The 23,791-nt window shown below is 52.5% G+C and overlaps 1 protein-coding gene across 6 annotated transcripts in view; it reads right to left on the bottom strand.

The window, feature by feature from the left end:
• AP2A2 (adaptor related protein complex 2 subunit alpha 2) overlaps nt 1–17,669 on the bottom strand; it is a 130,171-nt gene extending 112,502 nt beyond the window's left edge. For all 6 annotated transcript variants that reach the window (XM_077115315.1, XM_077115318.1, XM_077115316.1 and 3 more), the window contains exon 1: nt 17,460–17,669. In XM_077115315.1, coding sequence (XP_076971430.1) covers nt 17,460–17,526 — 67 coding nt within the window. In that variant the 5' untranslated portion in view covers nt 17,527–17,669. The remainder of the gene's footprint in view (nt 1–17,459) is intronic.
• Between the last annotated feature and the right edge of the window lie 6,122 nt (nt 17,670–23,791).

Genomic DNA, 23,791 nt, shown 5'->3' with positions numbered 1-23,791 from the left:
CATGATGATGAATATACAACTATGTGATGATATTGTGAGTTACTGATTATTTCTCAAGAATGGAATGATCATATGATAGAATGTTTCTGTTTGTATGCCATTATGTTTAATTAATTAATTAAGGTTAAAAAAAAAAAGAAGGAATGAAGTACTGAAGCACACGACAACATGGATGAACCTTGAGAACACTATGCTGAATGACATAAATCAGACACAAAAGGACAAATATATTATCTCACTAACATGAACTAATCACAATATGTAAACTCACAGACATAAAAATCTACCAATAGGTTACCAGGAGATGGAATGAGGCTAGAGAATGGGGAGCATTTGCTTAATGTGTGCAGAATGGTTAACTAGGTTGAACTCAAACATCTGGAAAAGGATGGAAGTGATGGTAGCACGTTACTGTGAGAATAACTAACATGCTGAACAGCGTAGGTGAATGTGGTGGAAAGGGGAAGTTTAGAGTCACGTGTGTCACTAGAAGGAAAGCTGGAGGTTAAAACATGGGAACATACATGTGAACAAGTAAATCCTGTGGTGGAAGATGACTGTGATTAACTGTGTAAATATAAAAAAGTTCTTCCATGAACTAGAACAAATGTACAACACCTTTACAAAGAGTTAGTAACAGACAGGTGTACAGGAGAAAATCTACCTATTCCAATCAAGATCTACAGTTAACAGTAATATTTTAATATTCTTTTATCAACACTAACAAATGTACTATACCAATACTACATAGGGGTCAATAATAGAGGAGGATGAGGGTTATGGGATGTTTTGGATTTTCTTTTTATTTTTATTTTGGGGGGAGATTGTAATGAAAATGTTCTAAAATTGACTGTGGTGAATAATGCCCAACAGTATGTGACACTATGATTGTATACTTTGGATGGATTATATAGTGTGTGAAGGTATTTCAATAAAAATATATTTTAAAAAATATTTTTTAAGAAATCAAGAAAGTAAAAAAAAAAAAAAAACTCACAGAGCTTCCAGGAAGATAGTGGAATAGGATAGGCTGAGTTCACCCCTGCTCCATGGAACAAGGAGAAAAGGGATAGAAAAATGACCAGGACTGCAGTTTCCAGGTGCAAGTGACCAGAGAAGGTCTCGTGTAATATAGATGTAGGTCCTGGATGAAAAAGTACAGAACTTGAGATAGCGAGATCGGGTGAGTAAGCTTGGGCGTGACCCCACGGGGGCAAAGGGCAGCACGCAGGGAAGCATGGGTTGGAAGGAGCTGACTGGCCTCCACTCCAGCCTACCCCCACAGCTGGCCTGGGAGATCTTCCCATGCAGCCCTGCAGCCAGAAGCTCCTGGGGAACAGGAAGTGCACCCAGCTGCCACACGAACCAGCCCCCCAGCAGAGCCACCATCAGCTGCCCCGCCCCACACCCAGAAGAGCCACCAGAGATTTGGAGCCAGCTCTGGGCAGGGGCCACTGAAGTACCCAGCCCCACAGCGCAAGGTCATCCCAAGCAGGAGCCTGGGCCACCAGCCCTATTGGGCCCATGAGTGGTGTCTCCGCTGAGGCACACACTGCCCACCCGCAGCCTCAGGGGCAGCTCGCGGTCTGCACCAAGACCAGTGGCCCTGGCTGGAGCCACACTGGGGCCCCATCTTGCTCAGACGGCTGCCGCAGTCGGGGAGGTGAGAAGAGGAGGCTCAAGACCATCATCTGCTGGGAAGCGGCAAGCAGAACTGCAGTCCTCCATGGTCTGTTCTGCAAGGAATTACTGATACACCAAGTGCAAAAGGGGACTGTGGTAGTGTCAACTTGGCCAGGTGATGATGCCTAGCTTTGTTGCTGTGGCCATGAGCCAAAGGCATATGAACCTCATCTGTTGCTGATTACATCTGCAGTAGGCTAGGAGGCATGCCTGCTGCAATGAATGACATTTGACTTAAATGGCAGGTGCTTAAATGAGAGAGCACAACGTAGCACAGCCCAAGCAGCTCGGCATCTCATCTCAGCACTCGCATCTCAGCCCAGGCCTTTGGAGATGCAGAAAGGAATCACCCCGGGGAAAGTTGTTGGAACCCAGAGGCCTGGAGAGAAGGCCAGCAGAGATCACCCTGTGTCTTCCCACGTGAGAAAGAACCTCAATGGAAAGTTAGCTGCCTTCCCTCTGAAGAACTATACGTTTTTAACTAAATAAATCCCCTTGTATTAAAAGCCAATCCATGTCTGGTGTGTTGCATTCCAGAGGCTAGGAAACTAGAAGAGGGACCCTCAAGGCAAACCTAAGCAAATACAAAACCTTAGAAGGAAGCCAATCTGCCAAACAACCTTATCGGGACTTCAGGGAGATAGCAGAGTAGAGTGGAATGAGTTTACTCCAGCTCTGTGGTGGGGGAGAGGTGAGGGGACGGGGGTGGGGAGAATGGCGTGGGTCGGGTATTGGTGATCTCCATGGGTGTTGGGCGGGGGAGGGGAAGTGCCATCAGATGACATGGATGGTCCTTGGCTCCAGCCTGCCCCAGCTGCACGGGCCGCTGCCCACGCCCGCGGGACCCAAGACATGGCCTGACTGTTCAGCGTGGTGGCACAATTGGGTGCCAGGGACAGCAGCCCCACAGGAGCGTTGCAGGTGGACTGATCGCTGGGGCACTGGCTGGCTCCACAGATAGCATCCCCCATCTGTGGTGCGCCTCCTCCAGCCGCTGCGGCCAGGAGGCGGGCCGAGGGCCTAGAGTCGTGTGCTGGTTTGAAAGGATGTATGTCCCCTAGAAAAGCCATGTTTTAATCCCAATCCCATTTTGTAAAGGCAGCCGTTTCTTCTAATCCCTATTCAGCACTGTATGCTTGAAACTGCAATTAGATCATCTCCCTGGAGATGTGATTTAATCAAGAGTGGTTGTCAAGCTGGATTAGGCAGAGGCATGTCTCCACCCATTCGAGTGGGTCTTGATTAGTTTCTGGAGTCCTATAAAAGAGGAAACATTTTGGAGAATGAGAGATTCAGAAAGAGCAGAGCAGAACGACATAGCCATGAGAAGCAGAGTCGAACAGCCAGCGACCTTTGGAGATGAAGAAGGAAAAGCTCCTCCTGGGGAGCTCCATGAAACAGAAAGCCAGGAGAGGAAGAGAGCAGATGATGCCATGTTTGCCATGTGCCTTTCCAAATGACAGAGGAACCCTGATCATGTTCACCATGTGCCTATCCAGATGACAGAGGAACCCTCACTGTGTTCACCATGTGACCTTCCAGATGACAGAGGAACCCTGACCGTATTCACCATGTGTCCATCCAGATGACAGAGGCACCCTGACCGTATTCACCATGTGTCCATCCAGATGACAGAGGAACCCTGACCGTATTCACCATGTGTCCATCCAGATGACAGAGGCACCCTGACCGTGTTCACCATGTGCCCATCCAGATGACAGAGGAACCCTGACTGTGTTCACCATGTGACCTTCCAGATGACAGAGGAACCCTGACCGTGTTCACCATGTGCCCATCCAGATGACAGAGGCACCCTGACTGTGTTCACCATGTGCCTTCTCACTTGAGAGAAAAACCCTGAACTTCATCAACCTTCTTGAACCAAGATATCTTTCCCTGGATGCCTTTGATTGGACATTTCTACAGACTTGTTTTAACTGGGACATTTTCTCAGCCTTAGAAATGTAAACTAGCAACTCATTAAATTCCCCTTTTTAAAAGTCATTACGTTATTGGTAGTATACTGGAGTTCTCTTTGGGGGGTTGTATTATTTTTGTAACTGTTCTGTAAGTTTGAAAGTATCTCAAAATAAAAGTTAAAAAAAGTCATTACGTTTCTGGCATATTGCATTCTGGCAGCTAGCAAACTAGACCAGGTCGCCAGGCAGGCCTAGGGTTTTTTGTAATATTCATTTTTTATTTTTCCCCCTTTTTAAAATATATTCTGCCCATATATCTTTTATTAGTAGTCCTTTTTACTAATTATTTATATATATATATATAGTTTATATTTTTATATCTTATTGATTCCTCATTTTTATTTATTTTATATAATATTTTTCATTATTCTATTTTACATCATTTATTTTTATTATTTTTTTTGTCTCTTAAATTTCTCTACCATTGGTGGGCACCAGTCTGGGTTCACTCCCAATACATCTTGGAGTGTCTCCTTTTGACTCCAGGGCCTACTACAGTTTAGGTGCATTTTGTTGTTGTTTTTCATATTTTTATCATATTCTTATTTTACTTCATTATTATTATTTTGTTTGCTTGTTTGTTTTGGGGTACACAGGCTGGGAGGGAGCCCTCAGTCTCCTGCATGGTGGGTGGGCATTCTGGCACTGAAGTACTGCGCATCCCAGCCTCACTTCTAACAGACACTCAAGTTGAACTCTACACCCTACGTGAGAGCCACACCTTGACCCGGCAGGGAATCACTGATAAACCAAGTGCAAAAGGAAACTTCAGTGAAAACTAAGTAAGTACAAAACTTTAGAAGAGTGAAGAAAACCAACCTGTAAAATAAATATATCAACCTAATCAAATGCCCCAAACACAAGAGAAAGTCACAAAGCACATGAAGACCCAAGCAGAAATGACCCAGGCAAACAACCAAATCAAAATCCCAGAGGGGACACCGCATATGGAACAACTACTCAAGGATGGATATCAGGAAAACACTAGAAGAGCATAAAGAAGTATTCAAAGGATTAAATAGAAAAAAGGCAGATCTAACAAAAATGAAAGCTACAGTTGACCTAATCAGAAATATACCAGAGACACACACACAAAAGCAGATTTGAAGAAACAAAAGGATGAATAAGTGAGCTAGAACACAAAACAAATGAACTAGAGAGCACAAAAGAACAAATGGCAAGAAAGATGGAAAAAATGGACTGGATCTTAGGGAAATGATGGACAACAAAAGGCGCTCAAGTATAAGAATCACTGGTGTTCCCAAAAGGACAAAAGGAGAATAAAAAGCTGGAAGAATTAGTTGAAGATACAATTGGGGAAAACTTCCCAACCCTTATAAAAGAGGTAAATACACAAACCAAAGAGTCACAAAGAACTCTAAACAGAACAAATCTAAACAGGCCAACTCCAAGACACATACTAATCAAACTGTCAGGTGCTGAAGAGAAATAAAGTCCTGAAAGCAGCATGAAGAGAAATAAAGTCCTGAAAGCAGCATCTGGTATATTTCTGATTAGGTCAACTGTAGCTTTCATTTTTGTTAGATCTGCCTTTTTTCTATTTAATCCTTTGAATACTTCTTTATGCTCTTCTAGTGTTTTCCTGATATCCATCCTTGAGTAGTTGTTCCATATGCGGTGTCCCCTCTGGGATTTTGATACTACTACATACAAGGGAAAACACATAAGACTGAGTTCAGACTACTCAAAAGGCAGCATGTAAGCAAGAAGGCAGTGGTCTGATATACTTAAGATCCTGAACAAGAAAGGTTTTCAGCCAATAATTATTTTTTGTGTGTGTCATCTAATTCTTTTTTTATTTTTTTATTTTTATTAACAAAACCAATCAACATACAATATGAACATTCTTCTTTTCATCACATAGTTGTATACTCATCATGATCATTTCTTAGAACATCTGCATCAATTCAGAAAAAGAAATAAAAAGAAAACAAAAAAAAATTCATACATACCATACCCCTTACCCCTCCCATTCACTGATCACTAGCATTTCAATCTAAATTTATTTTGACACTTGTTCCCCCTATTATTTATTTATTTTTAATCCATATGTTTTACTCATCTGTCCATAAGGCAGATAAAAGAAGCATCAGACACATGGTTTTCACAATCACAGTCACAGTGCGAAAGCTGTATCCTTTATATAATCATTCAGCCAATAATTCTTTATCCAGCCAAGTTATCCTGCAAAATTGAGGAAGAGATTAAAATCTTCAAAGAAAACAAAGATTACGATGAAGAACACAAAAATATGTGATATAATGGGCTACTGACTGTATAGTTTGAACTATATGTGTGTGACTATTTCTCAACAAAAATATTTTTTAAAAAATAATCTTAAAAGTGGCCAGAGACTGCTCTGGAAGGCAGTTCGGTGGTTCCTCAGTATGCTAAGTATAGATTTGCCATTTGAGCCACCATCCCCATTACTAGATATATATTACTTCAATCCTACTATTACTAGGATTGAAGGCGGGGGCACAAATGGATATTTGCACACCAATCATTATAGCAGCATTATTCATGATTCCCAAGAAATGATAACCGGACAAATGTTTATGAGCAGATGAGTGAATAAGCAAACTGTTGTATACATACGATGGAATATTATGCAGCTGTAAGACAGAATAAAGCCATGACACATGCAAAAAAAGCAGCCACAGAAAAAAGACATTATGTTCAGACAAACAACCATTAAGGATGGCAGCAAATGGAAATAAGTCCAAGGCTGCAAAGCAGCATCTTTATAGTACTGAACCAAAGTATATCAAGCCTGGGGCCACCAAGCAGAGCCCCCCTGCATATGGTCCAAGCTGGGGCTGCCGGGCAGTAGCCCCTGCATCTAGTCCAGGCCTGGAGCTGCTGTGCATTATCCCCTACACAGGGTCCAGGCCTGGGGCCTCCAGGCAATGCCCCGCATCAGGTCCAAGCCTGGGGCTGCTGGGCAGTGCCCCCTGCAACTGGTTCAAGCCAGCATCACCTCAACCATAGACTCCCAAACTGTCTCCCTGGTCAATCCTTGGCCCCTACTGTTCATTCTCAACAGGGCAGTCTGATCAGATTATTAAAAAGCAATTTTTATTTGACTCCGATCACTGCTGTGCTCAAACCCTCTAAAGAATTCCAACAGGCCCCACATGATCTGCCTCCACACTACTCACTGCAGATGCGCTCTGCCCCACTGTCCCTCCCTCCACCAGGGATGGACGTGCCCGCATCCTCCTAGAGAGCTCTTTCTCAGGGAGTTCCCAAGGCTCAGCTCCACTTTTCCTGCAAGGTGTCCTTAAAATTAAACTTCTCCGAGCCACTTAACCTGACCACCTTCTTCAAGCTACAAGCTACTCCTCCCCACACCCTGCTTTACTTTCCCCTCTGATGGGGAAGGACAGATGGAACGCAGATGCAGTCACACACGTAGATATGTTTTCCAGTTTACTGTTTGTCCTATTATCATGGAATGTAAGTTCGGAAACGGAGGGATTTTCACCCATTTTGTTAACCACTGAATGCCTGGTGCCTAGAATAAGTCCTGGCACACAACAGGCAAAAGAAATAGATTTTGAAATATTTACTACAAAACACACTTCATCCTTGGGATTTTATCAAAATTAGAGCAAAACAACAAGAAAGAAATATTAGGAACCATTTTTCTTGGCTACTTATTTAAAAACAAATTGGAATCAGAGCTATGGCAGATGCTGCCTTGGAGAAGGCATGACAAACAGCCATAAGCAACAGCAGGTCAGGGCATCTCCCATCTCTCCAGTTCCAGCACCAGCCCGCGGGAATGGGGGCAATCTCTCCACAAGGACTGGACTCGAGAATGGGTTTGGCCCATCACCCTCACCTCTTCCTCCTTCACTTGTTTAGCTCTCAGGAAAGCTAGATGTCCTGCACTGTGCAAGAACAACTCAAATCATAACTAAACACTAAAGCAAGGAAGGTAAAAATGGAAAAGTAACCGAACAGAAGATACAAGCTAATTAAAAGGAGCTGGCATTGTGTGCCCTCCATTCAGGAAAGGAAGACACCCAAAGATTCCCAGGTAGAGAGACGCAGCTTGCCTGCGCATCCCCAGTATAGCAAGCACACACCCAACCCCAGAAGGCACGTGGATTCCTAGACACTCAAACGAGATTCACAGTAAGGTCCTGATCTGGTTGTACCATACATGTCAAAATATATATATATGCCAAACGACTGTATTTTTCAAGAGAAATAAATATATCCTGAAACAGTCATTTTCTGCTTTATTTTCTTCCATGAGCCATGTTAAAAGAATCTATTCAACATTTCTTGGTGCTCTGCTTTTATTTTATTTTTTAACTGTTACAGAAGAACGCAAATGGTATCTCAACCCCTCCCGCAAAGCGAGGCTGCCCGCAGAAAACACAAGGCAGCAACCTGAGCGTGGGCCACTGGCCCTGGCACACCCTCGTGCTGCCACCGAGAGGTTCAAAGGGACGCAAACACACTACATGTACACCTTCCGTGAACAAAACCAAGACCTGCCATTGGAACGTGGCCTCTGAGCTTCTAGGCAATCCTGCAGAAAGAGGACAGCAAGCCCTGGGGCAGGTGGGGAGAAAGGCAAATGGGAAGTATCTCGAGTACAAGAGAAAAGCGATAAATCCAAACCCACTGCAACCTCTCACTGCGTTGAAACTTTGGGCAAGAATGAAGGGCCCACACTGTCAATAGGGCCAGGACCCGCAGAGGGGAGGGGAGGGTGCAGACTCAGGGGCTGCCCCACACCGCTGGCAGACAGTGCTCTCCTCAGGGAGCACATCTAGCAGAAGAGCAGCCCTTCGAGGTGAGGTGAGGTGAGCTGGTCAGGCCAGCAGAGCCCAGTCAGGGACCAGCACGCCACCCTCCCAGGACTCCCTCAAGGGCACATTCTTCTCAAACCTCGGCAGTGTCCCCACCAACTGGAAACAGGCCCCAGCCCCGCACCCTGGGCTCCTCCCACCGTACCCCCAGCACCGGAGACTCCAAGCCTGCAGGCCCCACCCCACACCATAACCATCCTCTGACACTGACATGGGTCTCCCTCTTGCTCCTCTGCCAGCAGTGCTAAAGGGAAAGCCTGAAGGACTGGCAGGGACCAGCCCTGCTCAAGGCGAACTACCTCACAGGCCGCCCCTCTCTACTGCATGCGTAGCTGCCCCCAACCCCATTCTCAGTGTGCTGCCCTACCTTGGTCTCCAGGCACTGTTTTAAAAGGGGTCTGCTTCCGAACTGCATACTATTTATTCTGTGCATCTCAGCTAGGCCTGTTCAGCTCTACCACAGAGCCTTCTCATCCAGCAGCAGTGCCCACCTCACCACAGGGACACCCACTGGAACCCCCCACCTGGAAACTCTCCTCAGACTAAAACTGCGCATTTTCAGAACACCAGGGTCAGAAAGGTTGTGAAGGCGGCAAATGCCACCAGAATCAGGAGACAGATTTCTATCATCTAAATCTTAAGCATCAGATGATCTGACGAAAATTGGTCATTTTTGTTTTCCTATGTCAATGTCATACAATGTATTTCTTAAACTGCAGGCAAGGTTATTTACTTACTCAACACAGCACACGAAGCCAACAGCAGCACTCCACTTTCTAATTCCCTGGTGTGGGAACATTCCCACTGCATCTGTGCTCATCCTATTACACTGGAGGGGAAGGGGTGGAAGATGGGGCTGGACAGAGATGCTTTAAACAAAAAGCGAGTGCCTGACAAGTCCACACGCAGAAGGGAAGTATCCCACCTCCCAGGGGCCTGGAAAACGCAGTGCCTCTCTGTGGGCCCACCTCCCAATCAGAGGAGCCCCTCAAGCAAGGATCCTGCTGTGCATCCTGTCCTCCTCGGTGGCCCGGCCTGGAGTCCTAGGTACAGGGTTAAACGATCTGACGAGGATCCAACACTTCTTGGGAGTGGTAGGCAGTATACTATCATTTCTCTCAAGGCCACCTAACAGGTCCAGGTCTCCGGTCCTAAGCCAACAGTAGGGACCGTGTCTGTTTCAGAACGCACAACTGTAGACTTCACAATGGAAGCACACAACGCAGGTGCTGGGCATCACTTGCACCCAGGTGGGTGGGGGCAGTGTCCTGCTAGCACACAGCGTGTCCACAGGGAGACCCCATGGACCCTCGAGCCACTCCCAGTCCAGCATTTTTTAAACACTTTTGTTTCCCAGACCTTTAAGAGTTCTGAAACCTGCAGGTAGGTAGAGTGGTTCAAGCTCAAGCACCTGCTAAACCAAAGGAGAACGTTCAGAGGAGCCTCACACAGCACCTCACTCTCCAAACTGCTTCTGCTCAGGAGTCACATCCATTTATTTGAACTTCTCTCTTTTTTTTTTTCTCTTGTGCAGGCACTGGGACTCAAACCCGGGTCTCCGGCATGGCAGGTGAGAACTCTGCCTGCTGAGCCACCGTGGCCCGCCCTGAACTTCTCTATTCCCATTAGTGCAAAATCTTCCTCCAACTATCACTTCTTACAGTGGACTCTGATCTGCCCCTCTGCTTTGACTCCGCTTGATTTTTACAGAGCCAAGGAAATGTCATTTAATCCCACAAACAGTCTCTGCAAACCACATATTCTGCAGAACTCTGCGACCACAAATCTTGACACTTATTGTTACCAAAAACCCTTCAAGCAACAGAACAAAAACCATGTTAGGAAGAGAAAGAAGCAATGGCTAACTGCTAACAACTTGGCTTAGGAACACGCCAGTCCCTGGGGCATCTCTCTTGTATAAGGAACAGAGGAGCGAAAGGAAACCCAGGGCAGGACCCACATCTACTTTCCAGAAGCAACCACCACCAGCTTTGGCAGAAACTTCAACCCTGTGGCATGGGGGCCAGTTCCTCTCTTGGGCCCTCTGTAATACGCTTCCCAAGACAGTTTCTGAGGAATACGAATTATGCATAGGGGTGCAAAAGTGAATGTGCAAGAAGAGCATTCTTTTATTAACAGTCAGCATTTTTAAAATGCACAGTCACTGACTGCAGAAAGACTAAAATGAACTTTAAGTCGTTCTCAAAGGCTTAAAAGTTAAAAACGCAGAAACAAACTCTGATTTTGGTCTTTCCTACTTTTCAGGGAAATTATTTATAAATTTTATATTTAATTTTCACAATGAAATTCAAGTTGAATTAAAATTTTTACATTCCTAGTCTCTCCATGTACAATTTATGGCTCATAAGAACTGAAATTTACGAACAGATAAATTTTTTAAACTTTAGCCATGCTAAAGTACAATTCAAATGGGGTATGCAATTTTAACAGCTAACAAACAGAAGGGACCCAAGGCTTGTTATAGTCACAATGAGCCAAGGGCACTGATACCTTCCCTACTGGGTTGTCACTGCACCCGCAGCAAGTCTGCCCAGAGTCCTCAAGAACAGGGGAATGAGAGGAGGTGTAACTGCTAATTCTAAATTCTGAGATACTGAGTGCTTGTATATAACGTGGTCTTTCCCAAAAAACTACAGGTATTTGTGTGTGACACCTGAGCTCAGAGTTTAGAGCTCTGAAACTATGAAAGTCAGCATTACCCTATAAAGGAACTGTTTAAAAAGTTGAAAAAGTGACCAGACATCAAGTAGAGATATGAACGAAGCTGATCTGGATAGGACTAAGGTGTATCAGAATACAGGGTAAAGGATGATATTGCCCACATTTTAAAACTTCAACTTCTGTGTGAGACTAAAGGGAGAGACATTTATTTGGTGCAAAATTTCTATTTTGGTTGTGCATTTCCTAATTTAACTTGCATGGTCAGTTTAACACCATAAGTACATGGAATCTTGCATAGGGCATGAGATTTTGTTAGTTTGTCCAGGGTAGTGTGATGTCCTGATACATCCCAGAGTGATCTGGGCAGTGAGTAAAGGAGTATTTGCAAGGTCACCTTGTGGTCTGGTGAGAAAGGAAGCAATATTCAACTTCCCCATCTTGGAAAATTCCTGATATTCTCGCAAGCAGTACGGACAACCAAATCAATAGGCCAAGCCCTCGATCTTGGGGCTCACCCCTAAGAAACTTATTTCTGCAAAGGACAAGGTAAGCCTACTTAAAATCCAGCCTAAGAGTCACCCCCAGAGAACCCCTTTTGTTGCTCAGATGTGGCCTCTCTCTCAGCCAACACAGCAGTGAATTCACTGCCTTACCCCTCTATGTGGGACATGACTCCCAGGGATGTAAATCTCCCTGGCAACATGGGACAGAAATTCTGGGATCAGCTGGGACCTGGCACCAAGGGATTAAGAAAGCCTTCTTGACCAAAAGGGGGAAGAGAGAAATTAGGCAAAAAAAGTGTCAGTGGCTGAGAGATTTCAAACAGAGTCAACAGGTTATCCTGGAGGTTATTAACACGCATTATATAGATATCTCTTTTTAGTTTATGGTGTATTGGAGTGGGTGGAGGGAAGTACCTGAAACTGCTGAGCTTCCAGGAGCCTTGATTCTTGAAGATGACTGTATAATGATATAGCTTTTACAATGTGACTGTGTGACTGTGAAAACCTTGTGTCTGATGCTCCTTTTACCTAGGGTATGGACAGATGAGTAAAAAATATGGATTGAAAAATAAACAAATAATGGGAGGACAAAGATTAAAATAAATTGGGTAGATGAAAATACTAGTTGTCAATGACAGGAAGGGGTAAGGAGTATGGCACGTATGAGTTTTTTCTTTTTTGTTTCTTTTTTTTTTTCGCATGGACAGACACCAGGAATCAAACCCTGGCCTCCATCATGGCAGACGAAAATTCTGCCACTGAGCCACCATTGTACCGCCCTCTTTTTTTCTTTCTTTTTCTGGAGCAATGCAAATGTTCAAAAAGATGAATATGGTGACAAATATACAACTATGTGATGATATTGTGAGCCACTGATGGTAACCCAGGTACGGAATATTTGTATGTTAAGAATGTTTGTATGCTTGTATGTTAAGTTTTATCAATTAAAAAAAAAAGGAGATTGAGCTTTCGCCAACATGCTTATCATGTCTCTCCACGTGCCCTCTTCCGCAGCTAAGGAGAGTGCCTTCAGCCCAGTGAAGTCTGTGCTGCTCTGTGCGCCCCCACCCCTGGTATGCACACACTGAATGCACACACTGAATGACTATGGCTGACCACTGGCAAAAAATAAATGGTAATTTCCTATCCCCTGGCAACCTGACTAGTCTCACAATAATAAGGTAACTTATGATTAGGTAAAGTCCCTGATTAATTTGCAGTCAACTTTCAGAGTTTAAAAACATTTTCAACAGTGTTTTGTACTTTCAAAAATATTCCAGTACTGAAGTCCTACCCCAACCAAGACATTGGAATGAAACGTTTCAGGGCGCCAGCCCCACTGAAGCTTTGAATAACCAGCAAAAACTGGCAGAAACAATTTTCTCAAAGCTCCAGAAAGCAGTTAAAGGACTGTATAACAAGAAGAGGGCTGAATCAAGAAAAAAGGACACTGAAAAGCAGGAGACTCTCCTGGCCCCCAGTGTGGGCCCCAGTGTGGGCCCCATTCTAGAGGGAGCAGGGTAATCCTGTTCAGACCTGGGAGCAGGTACGTCTGGCCCAATCCATCTGGGGGTTCCAGAACCTTCCCCGCATGTAGTCTAGACGGCGTCTCCTAAGTGGCCGCCTGGGGCAATGGATTGCTGGCTGTAGGATGTTCAGTGCAGTGGCCACACCAGGAAACTGTTTCCTAGGGAAGAGGGCCTGCTCCTATCCCTGTATATGGGGGAATTCCTAGGGCCACTCACGCATGCCCAAAACTAGACACCTGTGAGAAGGGACCAGAGAGGCCCCTGGGCTGTGGCCTGGAGCTGTTCTCTAAACTCATGGTGTGGACAAGCACTGAAGGAGAGCATAGGCCACATTGCAAAGACTGGGAAAGGGGTTTTCTTTTTTCCCTTTTTAAAAAAAATTTTTTGTTTGCCTCTGGGATTCAAGGAAAGCTCTGTCATAACATTAGCTGGGTACAAGCTTAAGGAACGGACAGCTCAGAGTCTAAATTTCAGCAGTAGCACATTAAAATATCAACATGTCCAGGTTTGAGGAAAAGATTACAAGACCTACAAAGGAACAGGAAGTGATGGCCCAGGCTAAAGGAGATTAACACATCAGAAACCATCAATGAGGAGGAACAGACATGGGACATTCAAAAAAACGGCCCTAAATATGCTCAAAGAGCTAAAGGAAAACACGGACAAAGAACTAAAGGAAATGAGGAAAATGACACATGAACACAGAAAGACTATCAACAGAGAACTGAACACTGTGCAAAAGAACCAGACAGAGCTGAAAACCAGTGTAACAGAAATTAAAAGTTTCCTAGAGGGGTCAACAGCAGATTGGAGCTGGGAGAAGAAACAATCAGTGAACTTGAAGATGAGACCACTGAAATCATCCAGTCCAAGGAGCAAAAGAATGAAGAAAAGTGAACAGAGCCTGAGGAACCTGTGGGACACCACCAAACACACCAATATATATGTTGTGGGAGTCCCAGAAAGAGAAGAAAGAGAGAAAGGGACAGAGAGAATATCCAAAGAAATAAAACCTTCCAAACTTAATAAAAGACATGAACACACATTCAAGATACTCAATGAACTCCAAGATGCTCAATAAACCCAAATAGATCCGCACCATGCCAAGATATAATTAAACTGTTGAATGCCAAAAACAAAGAGGATTCAGAAAGCCACAAGAGAGAAGCAACATGTCATGTACAAGGGAGCCTCAGTAAGATTAACTGCCGATTTCTCATCAGAAACCATGGAGGCAAGAAGGCAGTGGGAAGACATTTAAAGGGCTGGTGACAAAAAATTTCCAACCAAGAATTCTGTACCCAGCAAAACCGTCTTTCAAAATTGACAGAGATTAAGACATTCTCCCAGATAAACAAACACTAGCGGGCTTTATTACCACCAGACTAGCCCTACAAGAAATGCCAAAGGGAGTTCTGCAAGTTGAACCGAAAGGAAACTGGACAACTGACTGAAACCACATGAAGAAACAAACATCTGTAGCAAAGAAAGTGACACTGGTAAATATAAGTGCCAATACTGTTGTATCTTCTATTTGTGACTCCACTTCTTACTTCATACAGGATCTAAAAGGCATAAATGACGCCAATATATAGTATATAGTACGACTGCAGGCAGGACATGCCCTGCCCTTGCCCGCCACCCTTCCGCCCTCAGCTCAGGGAGGGCTATACAAGAAAGGAGCCCTGAAAAGTAAAAAGAAACCACAACTTTAGAGTGAAATAGACTTCAATGCTTCAGCATAAATCTAGACCCCCAACTGTCAGGTACAGAAACTGAGGCTTGGTGGCTGGGGCTGGGGGCCTGGACCTTGATAGCCCCTCGCTGTCTCCTCAGAGACGGGCAGAGGAAGAGAACCCCCTCTTCCCAGAACACAGGGATTGAGTCCAGACCAGCTCAAGAATGTCATCCCGGGGAGGTCTTCTCTGGCTTACTCATCTCTTTCACTTGTGCAGCAAGTGCCAAGTGCCAGCCAGGCACTAACAGAAGGAAGGACACAATGCGCAAGACGGACATGGTCCCTGCCCTCTAAGAGCTCACTGCCTGGAGGGCACAGAGGGGCATGTGTGGTGGGGAGACAGGATGCCCCAGGACTGAGGGGCTAATTCAGGAGTCTGGAGAGCACCCCTGCGGAAGGGGGCATTCACACCTGGTTCCTCCTCCCTCCCATATAAGCCCCTTAGGTGGGGACTGTCTTCTCATAAGTGGTTCTCCATCAGGGGCAGTTCTACCCTCCAGGGGACACCGACAACGTCTGGAGATAGTTCTGGTTGTTTCCCCTGGGGTGGGGGTGGGGGGACGCTCCTGGCATCTCTTGGGTGAAGGCCAGGGATGCTAGAACACATCCTACAAGCACAGGAGGCCCCACCTCAAAGAATTCAACGTCAATACTGGGGAAAGTCTGGTCTACACGCTGTAGTCAACAAATATTTGCCATTACCGAGTTCACTCAACCAGACACCGTCTGGTCGAAAACAGGACCTGACACAGGCACCTACCTGCATAGTGTGCAATTAGTTGCATGAGAAAACTGCTCCCCATGACATTCTCCGGGCCCCCAGTGGGCCACTTACAGTGTTCTGTACAGGCAACTTTCCCCAAAGCTGGGAGGACAGATGTCATAGCTAATTCGAGGCCGCTTTACCAGAGGGTCCTCTGAACTAGTAACACACGCAGCCATGAATGACTGGTCGTGACTGCCGAGCCTCAGAAGTTACATGCGGTTGGTAGAGGAAGAGAAAGCAAGCCCCTCTCCCTGGAAAAGCGGGGGTCCGAGGCTGTGTTTCTGCACCCACTCTGCCAGGCAGGGGGGGACACAACTCCAGAACCGAGCCGAGGTCCTGGGCCGGCTCCGTCCAAGGAGGCGCGAACCAGAGAAGCCCCAGCCCAACTGCGTTCACCAGCGGCTGAGGCTACGACGCTCCTCCACTTACCCGGAGGGTCTCGAGGCCAGCAAGCGCGTAGCGAGCAAGCGGACCCAGCACACCCGGCAAGACCCCGGCTTTCTCGTTTCACGGAAAAAAGGCGCGGCTCTCCGAGCCGGGCAGGAGGCCCTGCACAGCGACGCCGACTCGCTGGCCGCGTCCGGCACCCGCGCCCGGGTGTCCACTCCCGACGCGAAAACCCACGCTCCGCGGAAACCGCGGGGAAAACGTCCCGCTACGCGGAGGCCGAAGCTCGGGGCGACCTCACGCTGGGGCAGGGCGCCCCGCCGTGACCCGGCCCGCCCCCGCCCCCGCTCCCGGGACCTCCCCACCCCGGCCCGAACCCCGACTCCCGGACCGCCGTGACCCGGCCCGCCCCCGCCCCCGACCCCAGGACCTCCCCACCCCGGTCCGACCCGCGACCCCCGGACCGCCGTGACCCGGCCCGCCCCCGCCCCCGGGACCTCCGCACCCCGGCCCGACCCACGACCCCCGGACCGCCGCGACCCCGGCCCGCCCCCGTCCCCGGGACCTCCGCACCCCGCACCCGGCCCGCCCCCGCCCCCGGGGCCTCCGCGACCCCGGCCCGACCCGTGACCCCCGGACCGCCGCGACCCCGGCCCGCCCCCGACCCCAGGACCTCCCCACCCCGGTCCGACCCGCGACCCCCGGACCGCCGTGACCCGGCCCGCCCCCGCCCCCGGGACCTCCCCACCCCGGTCCGACCCACGACCCCCGGGGCCTCCGCGACCCCGGCCCGCCCCCGCCCCCGGGGCCTCCGCGACCCCGGCCCGACCCGTGACCCCCGGACCGCCGCGACCCCGGCCCGCCCCCGACCCCAGGACCTCCCCACCCCGGTCCGACCCGCGACCCCCGGACCGCCGTGACCCGGCCCGCCCCCGTCCCCGGGACCTCCGCACCCCGCCCCCGGCCCGCCCCCGCCCCCGGGGCCTCCGCGACCCCGGCCCGACCCGTGACCCCCGGACCGCCGCGACCCCGGCCCGCCCCCGTCCCCAGGACCTCCCCACCCCGGTCCGACCCACGACCCCCGGGGCCTCCGCGACCCCGGCCCGCTCCCGCCCCCGGGACCGCCGTGACCCGGCCCGCCCCCGCCCCAGGGGCCTCCGCGACCCCGGCCCGACCCCGGCCGCGGGACCGCCCGGACCCCCGCACTCCGGCCAGACCCCCACCCTCCAGGGGCACCCCCTAACTCGGGCCCTCCCGGCCTGAGCCCACCCCCGCCTCCCCCGCCCCCGGCCCTACCCCCGGCCCCGCCCGCCAGGCCCGTCGCGGCGCCCCGGGCGCTCACAGTTGCGGATGTCCGAGATGAACACAGCCAGGCCCCGCATCCCGTCCCCCTTCGACACGGCCGGCATCTTCGGGCCCAGGGAGCGGGCGGGACTGGCAGGCCCGGGTGGAGGAGCGCGGGGAGCGCGGAGAGCGCGGGTCGCCCTCAGGCCGCCTCAGCCCGGGCCGCCTCAGCAGGAGCCGCCGCAGGCTCCGAGCGGCGCTTTCTGGGCCGCCGGCGCGCGCACACACGCACGCGCACGCACGGGCGGCGGCCGGGGCGGGCGCCGCGGAAGCGAGCCCGTCGGAGAGGCGGCGCGCGCAGGGAGATGGGCGGAGCCAGGCCGGGCGTCGCGGGTTCGCGTCCCGCCCGGGGACGCGTGGCGGGGGCGCTCGGGCCTGGGCTCTGTGGGCGGGGCGGGGGCCCTCCTCTGCTGCCGTTGTGGGCTCCGGGCGCCTCTAAGCTGTGCGGCCCGCCTGGGCCTGCAACCCCCAGGTCCCTCCCTTCCAGTGCGTGGCACAAGTGACCCAAGTGCAGCGTGGGTGGGGGCCCCGCGGCTCTCCAGGGCCCTGAGGTGGCAGGACCCCCGCTGCGTCCTGTGCCCGGGCAGGAGCCAGGGCGCTGCCCTCTCGACGGGAGGGCTGCGGGGAGCTTGAGGCCTGAAGAGAGGCCACTGCCCCCACCCTCCCACCGCCGACCAACCGGGCCTGGCCAGCTGGGTGGTCCCTGCCCCCTCCCCACCCAGGCCTAGACCCACCCGCGAGACTCTGTCCCCTTAGGGCTCTCTTCCGCCGCCCCTGCTGAGCCTCAGGCCGGCGCACCCTCCCTGGACTAGCACCCAAAGTCCCTGATCCGGGACCGCGGGGCTTCCGAACCCTGGAGGAAAGGCCCTCCTGCCACCATGGGGCCACCAGGGACCTCTGCCGGGACCCGACGCCCCCAGACAGAGGGACAAGAGTCAGACCAGCAAAGGGGCTCCCGCAGGAGAAGGGAGAGCCCCCAGGCTGCAGCCTCCAGCCCCCAGCAGGGCAGAGGCGAACAATGGCCTGTTTCTCCTTTGGCCAGTTGGGAACTGAAGGCTTCTCCCGTGCTGCCTTGCCAACCCCCAAAAACCAAAGATGAGCAGGGCGGACCCTGGACTTAAGAGGTCCTGGATAGCACCCTGTGGAGGCCACAGGACCGTCCTGCACCACTGGAGACACCCCAGGTCCACCTGCGAGGGTGAGCAGGACTCCAGGGGCTGGCGGGCACAGGGCAGGGGCGGGGGCCTCGTAGCATGGGCGGGCATCCCTTCCCTCCTCAGGCCTGAAGACTCCTCCCCTCAGTGCCCACTGGGGCTGCGACCCTCCGGGGATTCCCATGCATGTTTCCTCGCAGAGAATGCCTGCGGGGTGCCCACCGAGTGTCACAGGCCAAAGGCCGGCAGCTGGCCTCTCTGGGTGCCCACCCCCTCACGGCCAGAGACCACGCAGACAGCCCTGACCTCGGGCTGCCTTCCACTTCTTAAGTTGCCTGAGCTGGACAGTTGTCACAGTTTTAGCCACTCGTGGTCTCAGCAGTGTGCCCAGAGTCCTTGTCCTCACCCGCGACTGCGGGGACGGGAGGGCATGTGAGCCCCTGAGCCACCCAATGACCGCCCCGACAAGCACGGCACAGGAAGGATCCCAGGCCCTGGGAGCCAGGGGCCTGCTGTGTCCCCACCCCAGACACTCCATGGCATGAGCGGCTCTCTTGGCTCCTCCCCAGACCCGAGAGTAGTCACCCAGGCGTCCTGCTAGTTTTGGGCGCCCCCCTTTCGTTCCCATAATTTCTCCTGCTTCATTTAGCCAGGGTTGGCTTCCATTGTGCTCAGTACGATGATGGAAAAGAATTATCCCTGGAGGGAGCCAAGCCTTCTGGAAAATGGGGACCTGGAGAAGGTCTCCCTGCCGTGGGTGGTGGGCTGGGGGCCGCTTCGAACATCATGGCCGCCTGAGGAAAGCGGAGAGCTTGGGAACGTCAGCCCATCCCAGCGTGGGCGCAACTGCGGCTGCACACACAGCTGAAGTAGACAGCTGCAGAGGAGCCGCGGTCAAGTGTCCGGCCTCTCCAGATGTCTCGTGGGCAAGTGGGCGCACAGGCGGGGTGAGAATGGATCCCAGAGGATTGGAGTGCGGTAAACGGGACACTCTAAGGGACGCCAATCAGCTGGAACCTCACTTCCCACTGACCGCCCCCCACCCCCGGCCTCCAGGACCCGTTCCCCTCGTTTTAAGAAGCTGTTCTTGTGCTTGCAGACCCTGAAGTGAAGCGCTCGGAGGAGTTACTTGCAAGAGAGTAGGTGCTTCCCCCTAGTCCCCAGCCCCCCAGGGACCCAGGTCCGTCCCCAAATGCCCACAGTCCCACCCTGTTGGGGAGGGCATGGCCGCCCCCAGGCAGGCTGGGATCCAGGGAGCAGGCTGGGACAGCTCTGCCCGGGGGAGCATCCCTAGCAGCTCAGGTTCTGGGGAGCAGCTCAGGCAGCCACAGGCCTGGAGTCCAGTCTCAGGACTGCCTGCGTGAAACGGGGCTGAAATGCCAGAAACCCTTGATGTGGCGGAGAGAGGGGACTCGGAGGCCCCGAGGTGAATCTGACTTGCCAGAGTAGCCCTGCTGCCACCATGGTGGGGGGGACGGACAAGGAAGGGGCAGCGGGGCCGTGGTCAGAGGCTGGCTGGGGGCACAGCAGACCACACAGAACCAGCATCCAGGCGCAGGGCAGGCCTGAGGGGAGAGGGGCTGCGGGAGGGGTCTGGGCGCTGGGGGGCCGGTCCAGGGCGAAGCTCCTGCCCCCACATACCCTCAGCACGAAGACCCCATGCGTGAAGGAGCCAGGTATCTGCTGGACACCGAGCTGACACCTTCTTGGTGCCCTGGCGCTGCTGAAACAAAGCTGGGACCTTAAAACTGCAGAAAGACGTGGCCTCTGGCAAGGCGAGGGCGTCTGTGGCCTGTGCAGTCCGCAGGGAGGTCCCTCCCTCCGGTCCTACTGCAGGAGCTCCCTTGGTACTCCCCAGAGGACCCCTGCTGTCCACTCTCCCCTTTGAGGCCCCCACTCGCGTTGGATGGGCCCCTCCTCCGATGTGGCCTCCTCTTATTAATCACATCCTTAAAGAGCCTCTTTCCAAGGAAGGTCTCCTGCCCAGGCCCTGGGGCCACGAACCTCACGCCGTCCGCCCCCAGGCCTCGGTGACTGCAAGCGAAGCTGGAGAAGGGGACAACCAGGACCCTTGGGGGGGACTGGGCACCTGTCCTAGACCACTGGCCCCTTAGCAGCAAGACCCAGCCTGTCCTCGCAGGGGTGACTTGTCCCGAGAACGTGGCTGGAGGTGGCCGTCGGCACCCAGGAGCGCCAGCCAGGCTTCCAGGCACTTGCCAAGGCCTGCGAATGTCCAAGTGGAAATTCAAGGGGCTCCTCTCCCGGCCTGGGGAACGGGTCGGGCCTGGGTGAGGAGTCTTTAAAACACTACGAAGGGGTGTCCCCCCCACCCCCGCCCCGAGGTTCCTGCGCAGTAGGGATGGCCGCGGCCTGGGCTCCGGGACTTTTCCCAGCTCCCGGGGCACTCCGCGTGCAGCCGGGGTTGCCGCCGCCTGGAGCAGAAGGGAGCCGAGCTGGAACGAAGGCCTGCCCTGGACAGGCGGCCAGCTCCCACCTGGCTGGTTTGGGGCAGGGGTCTCGGGGAGGGACCGTGGGCCACTGTGGGGTCCCGCACACGTGCAGTGGGTGCGCCGGCCGTTTTCCCTTCCCACGGGCAAAGCACACAGCCTGGCCGCCGGCCACCACGGAGGCTGGATGCTCTTTCCTCACACGCGCGTGCCGGGCCGGCCCAGCTGCCAGACAGGGCCCCGGGCGCTGGGGCTGCACAAGCACGCAGAGGCGAGTGGGCCGAGCTGCAGACACGCCCGGGGCCCCAGGCACGCAGCACCCATCTGGGGCGCAAGGCTGATGCTCACGTGTCCTTACTCCCGGCCGGTGGAGAGGGAGGAGAGCAGGCCTTCTCGCTGTGCAGAAGCAGGCGTGCCCCGATGCTTCCAGCACAGGCCGCCAGCCCGAGCCGTGTCACAGCGACACACGGGAGCAGGAACAGGCAGTGCCAGAAGGAACGACAGTCTCCGGCCGCTGCCACCCAGCGCAGCAGACACAGCCAGGGGCAGGCAGGGGGCAACTGGCCCCTTTCCCCACAGAGCTACACGAGAACCCGGGAGCTGTGAAGCCCCCACATCACAAATTGTTTTAATTTTTTTATTGTGAAATATAAATACAAAAAAGGAACAAATTTCCAAGTACCTGTTAACAAGTAGTTATAGAACAGATTTTAAAGGTTGGTATGGGTTACAGTTCCATGATTTTCCATTTTTTCTTCTCGCTGCCCCAAGACACTGGAGACCAACAGAGATATCAGTATAATGATTCAGCAGTCCCACTCATTTGTTAAATCCTATCTTCTCTGATATACTCCTTTTCTTTAAATAGCATACTTATATAAAAGCAATAAATTTCAAAGTACATCACAGCAATTAGTTGTAGAGCAGATTTCAGAGTTTGGTATGGGTTACAATGCCACAATTTTAGGTTTTTGTTTCTAGCGGTTCTAAGGTACTGGAGACTAAAAGGGATGTCAGTATAACGATTCAGCACTCATGCTCGTTTGTTAAGCCCGCACACAGGATAGTTCTCTCCCTGAGCTGCTCCGGCCCCCTGCCCTGACAGCCGCTGTTCCCCAAGGTCGCAGGATGGGCACGCGGGTGGCAGAGGTCGAGACATGACCCCCCATATCGAGTCCAGCCTGCTTCCGGAGTCATACACCCCTGATTTGGGTGTGCGTATGGTCACCCCAAAGAGAGGCCCCTTCCCGGCCTCCTGGGCAGTGGGCGTGGCCACAGCATGAGGGACCGTGAGAAGTTACCCGCCCTGCCAGCCTGCCCCGCAGCTAGAGCCCATCGTAGCCCAGGGGGCTGAGCCCATCCCACGCCCTCGGCCAGACCCCGAAGCACCCCGCATCTGGGGCTCGTCACACCCAGCCAGGCCCAGGCCTGACGGACCCGGCCTGCACCGTAGGAAAGGCCCTGGGTGTCGCTGAGCGCATGCACGCCCTCCCACCTGTGGCCTGTCACCAGGGTTCCTCCACATCCACCCCCGGAGGCAAGAGCTACCATGCCGCCTGTCCTTACCCCAGCCCCGGCGCCAAGGGCAGTGCAGCCGGCGGCCCCCAGGGGAAGCGTACTGCTGCCAAAGCAAGCCCCACATTGGCCCCCAAGGCTGCTCCCCTCAGCCTTGCCCCGCGGGACGCCGGCAGCCAGCTGTCCACCCCACACGCCAGCTGCCTGGGGCCAGCGCCCGCCCTCTGTGTCCTCCGGCCCAAGCTGATGGACTGTAAATCTGCCCTAACGCTGGCCTGGGAAAAACCGTTCAAGGAAAGAAAACAAACCAAACTGACCCCAAAACAATCACTTGGGCCTTTCAGAACCACCAAGAGACGCAGTCTCTTTGACCTCCCTGCACCAGCGCAGCCACCCGCTGCCCTGATCCTTAAGGTTGATTTGGGAATTTCCAGAAGCACAAATCCAGGGCTGGTGCCACTGGGCCACAGAGTCCCCGCTAGTGCAGACCACACCCAGGGGTACCCCCCTGGGGGAGAACGGAGGGGTCAGTGTTTGCCTGGGGGTGAGGGGTGGTGGGCTCAGTGCCCACCGAGTTAGAAGGGTGGGCAGCCCAGTGCCCATGATGGGGACCTTAGGGGGGCTCAGTGCCCACCTAACAGCTGCTCACAGGAGGATGTACGTCTTGGTCAAAATCCTGGCCAAGACCAGATGGGCCTGCAGGGCCCACAGGTGGTCATGCATGTAATCCCAGACCGAAAATCTGCTGTGCCTGTTCTGCGGTAATACCCGGAAGCTTCCACCTCAGGCACATGAGCATGCCTGCCTCCCCATCACTTCTCCCTCTGGACTTAGCTTATCCTAGCAGCCCTGGCGGATGTTTCCAACACACGTGGTGGGGGGTTCAGCAGCAGGAAATTCCTGATGTGGGTCCAACTTCCTGGTCCATTCTGAGGCCCAGGAGCAAGAGGACATGGTCAGCGCTTGGCAGCCTGGGCCTGTTCTCGGGGTGACATCAGGCCAAGGCCTCCCCTTTAAGGCAGGATGGAGTCATGGGGTGCCACTCCTGGGAAGGGCCTCACCTAGTGCTAGCCTGGCAGGTGGGGAGAGGCCCAGGGCATCCTCACCAGCCTCCACCTGGTCCGAGAGTGGGGTCCTCGAGCTGCCTGGAGAGACTTGTCACAGGCTGGGAACCCTCGTGGGCCAAGTACATGTGGTGGGGCCGTGCCAGCCCT

The sequence above is a fragment of the Tamandua tetradactyla genome, chromosome 9 (genome assembly GCF_023851605.1).
Source record: "Tamandua tetradactyla isolate mTamTet1 chromosome 9, mTamTet1.pri, whole genome shotgun sequence".
Classification (NCBI taxonomy): domain Eukaryota; kingdom Metazoa; phylum Chordata; class Mammalia; order Pilosa; family Myrmecophagidae; genus Tamandua; species Tamandua tetradactyla.
The sequence above is the reverse complement of the archived record's forward strand: the minus strand, read 5'-3'. Positions and strand labels throughout refer to the sequence as shown.